At 45.5% G+C, this 12521-nt stretch overlaps 1 protein-coding gene across 1 annotated transcript; it reads left to right on the plus strand.

Annotated features, from left to right (window-relative positions):
• Positions 1 to 264: 264 nt before the first annotated feature.
• On the plus strand, positions 265 to 12201 carry LOC108158036 (angiotensin-converting enzyme). Its single transcript, XM_033397827.1, is given in 8 exon segments — positions 265 to 295; positions 9788 to 10053; positions 10134 to 11103; positions 11106 to 11380; positions 11444 to 11661; positions 11730 to 11852; positions 11912 to 12090; positions 12149 to 12201. Coding segments are annotated over 8 exon segments (2100 nt in total). The 3' UTR covers positions 12187 to 12201.
• The last annotated feature ends 320 nt before the right edge of the window (positions 12202 to 12521 follow it).

The following is a 12521-nucleotide window of genomic DNA, read 5'->3' on the forward strand; positions in this document are numbered from 1 at the left end:
ATATAAGTAGCTTAATTAATTTTTATGTCTTCCTATTATAATTTTATTCTTTGTGTGCTCCTGTATATATCTCCATTAATTTGTGTTCTCTTACCATTCAACCCTCTATACTTATAAAATATCCTATAAGTATTTAGTTAACTTGACCAGTTAATAACATAGCAGAAATTGTTTCCCAACTCAATGTTAATAAAATATCTTATAAGTATTTATTTAACATGATCACGTAATAACATAGCAATATGATGCACATTTACATTCAGCATGCTGCCAAGCTGCACATTCTTAAGCATATGTTGCTGCAACATGCTGCGAATTTGGTAATTCAGTCTAAAATATGACCGTCCCTTATCCTTTACTACTTGGTGGCGCCACCTATCGGTGATAATGTGAACTAACTTCGATCTCAATCCTGTTTCTCAACCATGTAAAATCCTCTCAAATCGATCCTTCGCTCATTTATATTCTCTCTCCTCCCTCTTACTGTCAATGAACCTGTTTTTACGATTGGTCCCGTGTTGCGATTCAAACAACCCTCAAACAGGTAGGTCATCCCTTTGCAATGAATCTAATGTGATAGTTTAGAGGTATTTTTTAAGTGTTTCCTGAAAAACGGATTCGATGCCCTTAAACCTTTCTACTTTCTCTATAATTTATATTCCTCCTTTGTGTACCTAACACTGTCCCATAGCAAAATGCCTATATAATAACTACTTATATTCTTGATCAGCATCAATAGTCGAGTCGATTGAGCCATGTCTGTCTGTCCGTCTGTCCGTCTGTCCGTCCGTCCGTCTGTCCGTCCCCTTCAGCGCCTAGTGCTCAAAGACTATAAGAGCTAGAGCAACGATGTTTTGGATCCAGACTTCTGTGATATGTCACTGCTACAAAAATATTTCAAAACTTCGCCCCGCCCACTTCCGCCCCCACAAAGGACGAAAATCTGTGGCATCCACATTTTTAAAGATACGAGAAAACCAAAAACGCAGAATCGTAGAGGATGACTATATGTTTTAGAATGTAAGATCTCAACCAGATCGTATAATTATTATAGCCAGAATCAAGAAAACAATTTCATTCTTTCTCGCTCTGTCTCTCTCTAACACACAGGTTTCATGGTCGGTTTTGCCAATTGCAAAATATGAGTTCAAGGATCTCAGAACGTATAAGAGCCAGAGCAACCAAATTTGTTATCCACACTCCTGTGATATCGGACCTTGACCGTTTCATGTCCAAATTTCGCCACACCCCCTTCCGCCCCCGCAAAGGACGAAAATCTGGGGCATCCACAAATCTCAGCGACTATTAAGGCTAGAGTAACCAAATTCGGTATCCGCACTTCTGTTAGATCTCACTATAAAACGTATATCTCAAAATTTCGCCCCACCCCCTTCCGCCCCTACAAAGGACGAAAATCTGTTGCATCCACAATATTGCACATTTGAGAAAACTAAAAACGCAGAATCATAGATAATGACCATATCTATCAGATTGCTGAATCTGGACCAGATCAGATAATTTTTATAGCCAAAAGGAACAAATCAATTTGCACTGGATACGCAGCGCCCGACGTCACGCTCAGACTGATTTTCTGTCTCTCTCGCACGCACTCTTTGTCGTGTCGTTTAATATTAGCAGCGTCTGCCGGAGGAGAGCCATACTGACTTAGTATGGGGTATAACTGTAGAGTTGCGGTGTCCGCAGCAACTCACAACGTTCCCCCTCGTTATACCCGATACTCAAAATGAGTATTTGGGTATATTAGATTTGTGGTAAAAGTGGATGTGTGTAACGTCCAGAAGGAATCGTTTCCGACCCCATAAAGTATATATATTCTTGATCAGCATCAATAGCCGAGTCGATTGAGCCATGTCAGTCTGTCTGTCTGTCCGTCTGTCCGTCTGTCCGTCTGTCCGTCCGTCCGTCTGTCCGTCCCCTTCAGCGCCTAGTGCTCAAAGCCTATAGGAGCTAGAGCAACGATGTTTTGGACCCAGACTTCTGTGATATGTCACTGCTACAAAAATATTTCAAAACTTCGCCCCGCCCACTTCCGCCCACAAAAGACGTAAATCTGTGGCATCCACAATTTTAAAGATATGAGAAAACCAAAAACGTAGAATTGTAGAGAATGACCATATCTTTAAGACTGCGGAATCTGAATTGGATCTAATTATTATTATAGCCAGAATCAAGAAAACAATTTCATTCTTTTTCGCTTTGTCTCTCTCTAACACACAGGTTTCATGGTCGGCTTTGGCAATTGCAAAATATGAGTTCAAGGATCTCAGAACCTATAATGGCCAGAGCAACCAAATTTGGTATCCACACTCCTGTGATATCGGACCTTGACCGTTTCATGTCCAAATTTCGCCACACCCCCTTCCGCCCACGCAAAGGACGAAAATCTGGGGCATCCACAAATCTCAGCGACTATTAAGGCTAGAGTAACCATATTCGGTATCCGCACTACTGTTAGATCTCACTATAAAACGTATATCTCAAAATTTCGCCCCACCCCCTTCCGCCCACACAAAGGACGAAAACCTGTTGCATCCACAATATTGCACATTCGAGAAAACTAAAAACGCAGAATCATAGATAATGACCATATCTATCAGATTGCTGAATCTGGATCAGATCAGATCATTTTTATAGCCAAAAGGAACAAATCAATTTGCACTGGCTACGCAGCGCCCGACGTCACGCTCAGACTGATTTTCTGTCTCTCTCGCACGCACTCTTTGTCGTGTCGTTCAATATTAGCGGCGTCTGCCGGAGGAGAGCCATACTGACTAAGTATCGGGTATAACTGTAGAGTTGCGGTGTCCGCAGCAACTCACAACGTTCCCCCTCGTTTTTAACTATAAACGCGTCTCAATTCCTCAAGCGGCAAACAAAAAAAGTGTCACAAACGAAGGTGTTAGGAGAGAACAAGGGTGATAAAACGCGGAACAGCTAGTTTAGTTGAGATAGGTAATTGACCGGCAGAGAGTGGTGAGCGCTGAAGAAGGAAAGGCTAGTTGAAGTACCGAAGGGAATTGAGCGGGTCAGCTGTTTTGAATCTCGAATCGTTGAATCTCGTTGATAGTAAGTGACAGAGTAAGCGGAAGTTATCAGTTGGAAATAAAGGGAACGTATTAATAATGGAGGGAGAACCTGTAGATCCGTCCGTCTGCATTCTGTGTGGAGAAGAGTTTGGATCTCTGCAGTTATACAAGACCAGGTGTGGCCACGAATTTCATAAAGCTTGCATAGTGCCATATTCGAGGGAAAATGCCAAATGTCCTAGGTGTGGAAGAGTCACTTTTGACTTGCAAGGCGGCGCATCGGGCTCGGGCATGCAAACCGCCAAACAGCAGGCAGGAGGCAAAGAAAAAGCTTCAGGCACCCCAGCGGCGGGAGCACCGTTAATAACCCAGGGTCGGCTCCAGTGGATAGCGGGAATATAGGGATCATGATTACCCAAGCAGTGCGGGCCATGCAAAACGACCTTTTATCCCAGTTGTCGGAGCAGATGGCGCAAATAATACAAACTAATGTCGCTGCTCATCTTCAACTGACTGGCCGAGATCATCATACTCGAAACTTAGCTCAGGACCATAGTTCGCAGGGTCAGGAAGCAGGCGGAGGCCGAGAATCGACAGGATTTTAGAGAGAGGTCAGAGACACTCCTAGAAGTTTAGCTTCCGACCTGTCCCAAAGGCCGGACAAGGTCGTACACATTATGAATGGTTGTAAGCTACGATTTAGCGGGAATGCGGAAGGAATTAGCGTTGATAATTTTATCTATAGAGTAGAAGCTCTTACCCATTCAACGCTGGAAAGCAACGCTAGCAACGCTAGCATCCTCTTTGACGGAAAGGTTCGTGAATTCCTTTGGAGGTTTCATAAATCAGTGGTAGTTGTACGATGGGACTTGCTTTGTCAGGCATTAAGAAAACAGTTCCGAGACACTCGCACGGATGTGGACATTCGGGAAGCGATCAGGGACCGGAAGCAAAAAGAAAAGGAAGGGTTCGATGCTTTTTATGACGCCATAGTTCAGCTAATGGATAGTTTAGAGTCTCCCTTGTCAGAAAAGTCTGTGGTAGACATACTGCGAAGGAATTTGAGGCCCGAAGTAAGGCACGAGTTGCTCAATATAAACATAACTTCGGTTGGGGAGCTCAGGGAAATATGCAGACGAAGAGAGAGTTTCCTGGATGACGTGAGACGGAATTATGGTTATCAAAAGAGTGTCCCTTTCCGTAGGCAAGTGGCTGAGTTGGGGGAGGAGCACATGTCTGATGACGCAACGGAGTTTTCCGAAGGGGAGGGGGAAGGCGAAATAGGATCGTTGGCCTTGGTATGTTGGAACTGCCGTAAGGAAGGACATCGGTACCAGGATTGCGAATCCAAACGCAAGATCTTTTGCTATGGGTGTGGCATTCCAAACATTTACAAACCAGCTTGTGAAAAATGTCAGAAAAAAAACGGCAGGGCGAGCACACAGCCTCGTCAGCTTCAAAGTGTGCGTCGCAAAAAATCCGCGAACCCAGACGCCAGCCAGTAGAAAAGCAACACCAGGCAGTTATAGATACAACCATTCCAGTCCAGTCCGTCAGTAGTGTAACAACAAATTTATGGCACAATTTCATTAATTCTCATTCAGATGCAGAGGCTGCAGAAACACTGTTCCGTCGTAAATCCAATTCAAGACACTCCAAACGGATGAGATCATTTTGGAAGGCAGCTAAATCAATAAATGCGATTAGGTACAAAGAGCTAGATAAACGTCCGTACGCAGAGGTAAACATTTTTGAGCGGCCAGTGCTTGGGTTGTTAGATACGGGGGCAGCGATGAGTGTAGTTGGTGGGAATTTGGCTAAACAAATAATCACCAGTAGGATTCCATTTAAACGGGGAATCTCCTTTGCTCATACTGCAGCTGGCAAGCGGCAGGAGGTTCTGGGACGATTGAGAACTCCAGTCACCTATGATAAGGTTGTGAAGGACTTGGAACTACATATCATTCCGTCGCTTAGTCAGGACTTATATCTAGGAATCGATTTTTGCTCCACGTTCAATTTATTACCTCCGGAGATGCAGGTAGCAGAAATTTGTCAGGAATCGCATGAACTAACTCCAAGCCAGAAAGAGGATTTGCAGAAGGTTGTGTCGGGATTTCCATCCTTTGCAGTCTCTGGTTTGGGTAGAACATCGGTTTTGTCGCACTCGATCGATGCAGGAGATGCCAAGCCCGTAAAACAACGGCATTTTCCCGTGTCACCAGCAGTGGAGAAATTGCTGTATGCAGAAGTGGACAGGATGCTCAAATTAGGAGTTATTGAGGAATCTGATAGCGCCTGGTCCTCTCCAGTTGTGCTAGTCCAGAAACCGGGAAAGGTTAGACTTTGCCTAGACAGCCGGAAGGTCAATGCCGTTACACGAAAGGATGCCTATCCGTTGCCGCAAATAGACGGTATACTAAGTCGCCTCCCCAGAGCAATGTTCATCTCGAGTCTGGATCTCAAGGATGCCTATTGGCAGATACCCTTGGATCCGGAGTCTCGGGACAAAACTGCTTTCACAATTCCGGGTAAACCTCTATATCAGTTCAAGGTCATGCCGTTCGGTCTCACCAACGCGTCGCAAACCGTGACCAGATTGATGGACAAGGTGATCCCGGCGGAACTTTGCAATGAAGTCTTCGTCTACTTGGATGACTTGTTAATTTTTTTCGATAGCTTTGAGTCGCATCTAAAGGTATTGAGAGTTGTAGCGCAGCATGTTCGATTGGCCGGATTAACGCTTAACGTGGAAAAGAGCAAATTCTGTATGCGTTCGGTGAAGTATCTTGGTCATATCGTCGGGGAGGGTGTCATTCGAACGGATCCCGGGAAAATTTCGGCCATGATAGACTTTCCAGTACCGAACTCTCTGAAAGCCTTACGGAGATTCCTTGGAATGGTTTGATGGTATCGTTAATTTATAGAAAATTTTGCGTCGATAGCTTCCCCTCTCACTGACTTGCTGAAACCTAAGTGCAGATTTGTCATGACACCAGAAGGACGTACAGCGTTCGAGGAACTTAAAAAACTGTTGTGATCTACGCCAGTTCTTGCAGTCCGGATTTCAACCAGCCGTTCTTTGTGCATTGCGATGCCAGCAAATCAGGAGCTGGAGGCGTCTTGGTTCAAAAGACTCCAGAGGGAGACGAATTTCCGATAGCTTTTGTGTCGAAAAAACTTAATAAGGCGCAAAGAAATTATTCTGTGACCGAGCAAGAGTGTCTGGCGGCAATCGTTTGCATCAACCGTTTCAGAGCCTACATTGAAGGACATGATTTTACGGTTATCGCCGATCATGCATCTCTGAAATGGCTCATGACTCAGACGGATCTACATTCGCGGCTAGCCCGATGGGCATTAAAGTTACAGGGCTTTAACTTCAAAATTGAACACCGGAGTGGTCGTTTAAATGTTGTACCCGATGCCTTGTCCAGAGTCAATGAAGAAGATTTGGCGGCCGTGGATTTTGGTTATGGTCAAGCAGTTGATCTCGAGTCCCCAGCTTTTAAGTCCGCCGAGTATTTAGAACTGGCAAGCAGAATAAAAGCCAATGACGTTAACCTGCCGGATCTGAGGGTGGTCGAAGGTCTTGTGTACAGGAAGTGTGATTTCGCCACAGGGAGTACTCTTCATGATAATTTTATCTGGAAGTTATGGATCCCACAGAGTCTTATTCCAGAGGTATTAGCCAATGCTCACGACCATCCCTTAGCATCGCATGGAAGAGTTCATAAGACTTTAGAGCGAGTGCGACAGTTTCTCTATTGGCCAAGTTTAGTCAAAGATGTAAAAGCATATGTACTCGCGTGCGACACGTGCAAATCTACTAAAGCACCGAACTCTGTCCATCGACCCCCGATGGGAGTGGCACCTGAGTCGCAGAGGTTTTTCCAAAAGCTATACGTCGACTTTCTAGGCCCGTATCCACGCTCAAAAAGTGGGAACATTGGTATATTTATAGTGTTAGATCACTATTCAAAGTTCGTCTTTCTGAAAGCTGTTAAAAAACTAACGGCTGATCTTCTGATCAAGTATCTGCAGCAAGATCTGTTTCATACTTTTGGCTTTCCGGAGATCATCGTATCGGACAATGGCTCTCAATTTAAGTCGGAAGTCTTCCAGAAGTTTCTCAAGGCGCACAAGATAGCACATACGGCCACAGCAGTATACTCTCCGCAGTCGAATGCGTCAGAGCGAGTAAACCGGTCTGTAATTGCCGCCATTCGCTCATACGTGAGGGCAGATCAGAAAAACTGGGACGAGGAGCTGAGCAGTATTTGTTGCGCATTGCGAACCGCGGTCCATTCCAGCCTCGGAACTTCGCCGTATTATATGGTATTTGGGCAACAGTTCGTTAGCTCCGGGGAAACATACAAAATTCTGAGAGCTCTTCGATTGTTGGAGGATAAATCCCTAGTGTTTTCCAAGGAGGATTCGTTAGAGTTGGTACGTAGCAAGGCTTTAACGATAATGGAGAAGCAAAGGGCGAAAAACGAACGGATTTACAATTTGAGATCAAGGGAGATTTCGTATCAAGTGGGCCAAGAGGTGTTCAGAAAGAACTTCAAGCAGAGTAACTTCCAGGCTGGCTATAGTGCCAAACTGGGCCCAGCATATGTGAAGGCCAGAATACGCAAGAAGATAGGGAATGCTTATTATGAATTAGAGGATCTGCAAGGACGGTCTATTGGGCGATACCACGCGAAAGACTTAAAACAATAGCTGATCCGCGCAGTTTGGATCCGACTTGTGTGATACCACTAAGTCAGATCTTCGGCGTGGGGTATTTGTAACGCTTGGATCAGCCGAGAGAGCTAGTTCGCAGCGCCATCTAGTGGTCGGCACCGTAATGGCCGTGGCAGAGCATACACCCTCTATGGGCTAGGTTTGGGTGGTCACGAAAAGGGGCATAGGAAAGGGTGATAGATTTAACAGCCCAGATTGTCAACATTCTCTGGCATTTCCCTTGTTCTATGAGAGGGCCCGAAAGTTCTAGCATGTTGAGAGGCTTGGCTTCGGTCTCTTCCCGTTTTGGCGCTCGATCCGAGCATTCGTTTTCTTTTATCAGAAAAAAAAATATATTTTTATCTAAGTGCTTCAGAAACGAGAAAGTCTCGAGTTAATCCGGCGTTAGTTTTTCCAAGCTAGGTAAGATGGAGAAGGGGAGAAAGTAATTGGTCAAACTAGTTAGATGATTTCATCCGCATAGGACCGGCTATTGGCACAGTTTATACGGCAGAAGAGGAACGCCGTGTCGCCGTATTTTCATTACAATACCGACCCGGTTCAGCTTCACGGATCCAAAGACGCCGAGGCGTCGAGGAGATCGATCGGCCGAGGGACGCAAAAGGGGTCCAGAGGAGCAGCCGAAGCTGCAGTGGAAAATTTACAGGCCCAAGCACCTGGGCACCAACGACGCTAGCGGGAGTTGAGTGGTTTTTGGAAGAAAAAAAAACTCAATCTTCTGGTTGGAGAGCGAGCCAAGGGAGGGCTACATAGCGCAGACTGAGCGCGACCAAGAACAGTCTGAGATTTCGAGTGGCGTCGCGAGTGATAGTCGGAGACAGTCCGATTGCGGAAGGTCGGGAAGAGATCGGGAAGGCAGAAATTTGAAAAGAAATAATATGTGTATTGTCGAGTGTTTTATATTAATTTAAATAATTTTTTTTGTTAGTTTTTTTTGGGAGAAAGACATCGGCAGTCGGCAAGGGGCGGCGCGAACGAGAAAAAGAAAAGGGGCGAGAAAGTTTTTTTTCGAATGTAATGAGTCGCTCAAAGTAAGTGTGGAGAGAGGAAAGTGGGGAATTTGTGAGTGAGTTTTTTTTTGTGCTTTATGCCACTCCCTATCGGAGTTCTCGTTCCAGGTCCGATTCTCCTCCGGAAAGCGCTTTCGTCGGTGGACATGCGGATCCGCGGGTGAGTGTGAAAGATAAATGTAAAAGACTCAACTCAAACGATTTGACTCGAGTCCCACTGAAAAAGTAAAGAAGAGAGGGACAAATACTTTATATGCTTCCCCCCTTACTGTGTCTATTTCTTCCCCCCTTTCGGTTTGGCCGTTGTTAATCTTTTTATATGTGAAATAATTATTCATTTTATTTATCACTATTATTAAGTCATTTTGAAATTCCATCTATTTTATCTGTTTTATGCGTACCTATTTTTGGGTTAGGTTTAGTTTTAGTTTAGAAATTTGTTTATGTAGGATTCAATAAATTGTATAATGTTCTAGAATATAGTTTTTGTTTGCCTTCGGCTAGCCAGATGCCCCTGAGAGCCCCATGAGAACGCAGAGGGGTCATTCCGTGAAAATTGCGACCTAGGGATGGCCAAGGAAGGGAGGGTCAATCCGCTTCAACGAGATTTGAGGCGAGGAAAAGCGTTCGGGGACAGGTCGAAGAAAGAGCCAATTATGTGTTGAGTTATGTGTTCATTTTAGGTCCAAATTAACTCTCGTCGTAGCACGCAGAGATTATAACCTTGTAATAATGAGAATAGGCATTAAGTGAGAGGAGGGCAAGATCACCACCCCAACTAGCCGACGAGCCTCCCAGCCGGGAATATCTGCGTGCCCCCTTCTCTCACTCCCCGACACCTGCCAAGTTCGTTACACCGCTGAATGAGCCGCTCCTGCCCCGCTCTGCACTGATCCACATCCACCCTGACGACGGCCTTGCACATCACTAGATATTCTCGTTCTCTTATTACTTTTAGCAATCTATTGCATCTTTATTGAGCTACTAGCCCCAGAATAAACAAGACATCATGGCATTCCACAAAGCTACTTTTGTTCTCAATTACGATTATTGCGGTGGCCTCTGGTTGCGCTTATCAGCCTCAGCCTCTGCTTCAGTTTCAGAAAAGCTTTAAATGTTTGACCCATGCGAATGGGCGGCTCAGTTCTGTTCCAGCGGATCCGGCGTCAAGTGCGAAAGTTAAACTGATTCCACCTCCGGAGATGATTCTCCAGTGTCTATCCCTGCTGCTGATAGCAGCCATAGGCGTAAGTGCGCCACCAAACATCTCACAAAGTGCCTAATCTGTGATTCCCAATCCACCATCAAACTCTCCGCACCATTTCAGCACTCATCCGCTGCTGCCAACTATGACCTCGAGGCCAAAACGTTTATTGATCAGTCGAGTGCGCGCTACTACAAGTTTTACGATGAAATAGCCGCTGAGACTTACTCGGCCAACAATGAGGACGACTTCGAGGCCCTATTCAGCAAGCTGACAAATGTGAAGAGGATTGCCGACGAGCTGGTCAGCATTTCGCGCCAGGCCAGCGGCTTCGACCTGAGCAGAGTCCAAAGCGTAGAGTCGAAGCATGCTCTTCAGGAATTGCGCAGCGTTGGCGATCTATTTGTGCTCAGGGACGACTACTCGGTGCAGATGAACCTGGTGGCCCTGCAGACCCTATCAACGGACAAGGACATTGAGCCGTATCTGGGCGGGGCCAAAATGCCCGATGAGGACGACAGTCCCATTGCCTCCCACCCGGACATACAAAAGATCGTGTAGCAGAGCAAGGACTCCGACGAATTAAAATACTATTGGGAGACGTGACGCGAGAAGAACCAGCTCTGGGCCTCGCTAAACTTCTACACCATCGTGCAGTCGTATCAGATGGCGGCCAGGATTCTGGAGGTGCCTGTACATAAGCTCTGGTATCGCTTCGACAGCCACGAAACGCTGCAGCAGATGGAGCAGGCGATGGTGGAGCTGGAGCCCTTTTACCAGCAGCTACACTCCGTTGTCCGCCAGGAGCTGTTTAAGAAGTACGGATCGGATGTAATCGATCCCAATGGACCCATACCCGATCATCTATTTCAGCAGGTACTTGAGCAGGCCTGGGGTGCGGACAGTGTGCTGGAAGACTACTTTCCGCGCTCGGAGCTGCCGCAGTACGATGACTTTGTGAAGCATCTGAGTGCCAAGGCGCTGATTAATGAGTCCGAGAGCTTCTATACATCGCTGGGCTTTGAACCACTGTCCGCCGACTTTCAAAAGAATCAGATAAAAGAGCCGAACGAAGACAAGCCGGACGACGACTGTCCATCTTCGACCTGACACCGCACGTATATCTCATGTACTGCGAGAAGGTCAGCTTTAGGAAACTGATGCAATACCACAGCCACATGGCCCGCGTTTACTACGCTAACCAGAAGAGCCAGCTTCCCTCGTACTATTTCAAGGCCTTCAATTTGGAGTTCCCTGTGGGTGAGGCGGTCGTCCTTTCTGCCTCGTCGCCCGCTCATCTGACCGGACGCGGACTCTCAAAGGGTGTGCAGTTCACCGAAAAGGCTCTGATGAATCGACTTTTACGAATGGTGAGTCGCCTAGTTTCAGTTTCTTGATTTTTCCACTAATCAAAGAATCCTTCTCCTGATTAGAGTATCCACACGGTTCTCAACATTCCCCTGTACTATGTGCACACCAAGGTGATGCATGATCTGCTGAACGATACCGTGGACATGGACACCGTCAACAGGCACTACTGGCGTCTGCTGGAACTTCATGCGGGCATTGAGCCACCATCGGACCGCACGGAGGGAGTAATCGACTTCCACTACAAGTTCTATGTGAACATCGATCAAAATTTCCAGACTCAGTGAGTGGCGTTCCACTCTAGTCGATAATATTCTTAGAAAGTTATTCAATTCTTTGCTTCGGTTGCAGGCAATTCATCTCCGAGATACTGTGCTATCAGTTCTATCGCGCCTTCTGCCAGAAGATCCATCACAGGGGACAGCTCCACAATTGCGATTTCTATGGCAACAATGCAGTGGGAAATGATTTAAGGCATGGTCTTCTTTCTTTTTATAATCAAACCGTGAATTTATCCAGATTTATTTTTCCAGATCAATGATGTCTTTGGGCTCTACAAGGCCCTGGAAGGAAGTTGTGGGCAAAATATTGCCTAATAACGCCAGCCTCAGCAGCCTAGCACTTCTGGAGTTCTATCAGCCTGTTTTTGATTGGCTAAAGAATCACAACCGGCAGGCAAATGCTAAAATTGGTTGGACCTCCACGAAGAAAAGTAAGTCAACTGGTTTTGGTTTATGTGTCTATCACATTGATGTGCTTTTTATTTTCAGAAATTGTTCGAAATGCTTCATTCTGTTGCTCTCTTTGATTGAAATATTAATTTAATCCAAAATATTAATGATTAAAATTAATTTAAATTTGAATTCAAATTAAAACGAACGTTTTGCAGTACTGGAAACTGTCAAGGAACCAGAAATTCTGGAACTAGTTCGCAAAGTTTTTTTTATCTCGCTTGCACTCACATTATTACGCAGGCAGTTGTATAAGAGGAGAAAACGTGTGTGAGAGTGAAACAAATATTGCAGTGTTAAGGCGCGTAAAATTCACGATTCAAATGTTTAGCGCGCACTCATTTTTTTAAATAGGTTCGTTCAATGTTATTTCTTTTGCAAATTGCATTTATTGCTTAAGAACAATTTGCAT

Source organism: Drosophila miranda (genome assembly GCF_003369915.1).
Source record: "Drosophila miranda strain MSH22 chromosome Y unlocalized genomic scaffold, D.miranda_PacBio2.1 Contig_Y2_pilon, whole genome shotgun sequence".
NCBI lineage: Eukaryota > Metazoa > Arthropoda > Insecta > Diptera > Drosophilidae > Drosophila > Drosophila miranda.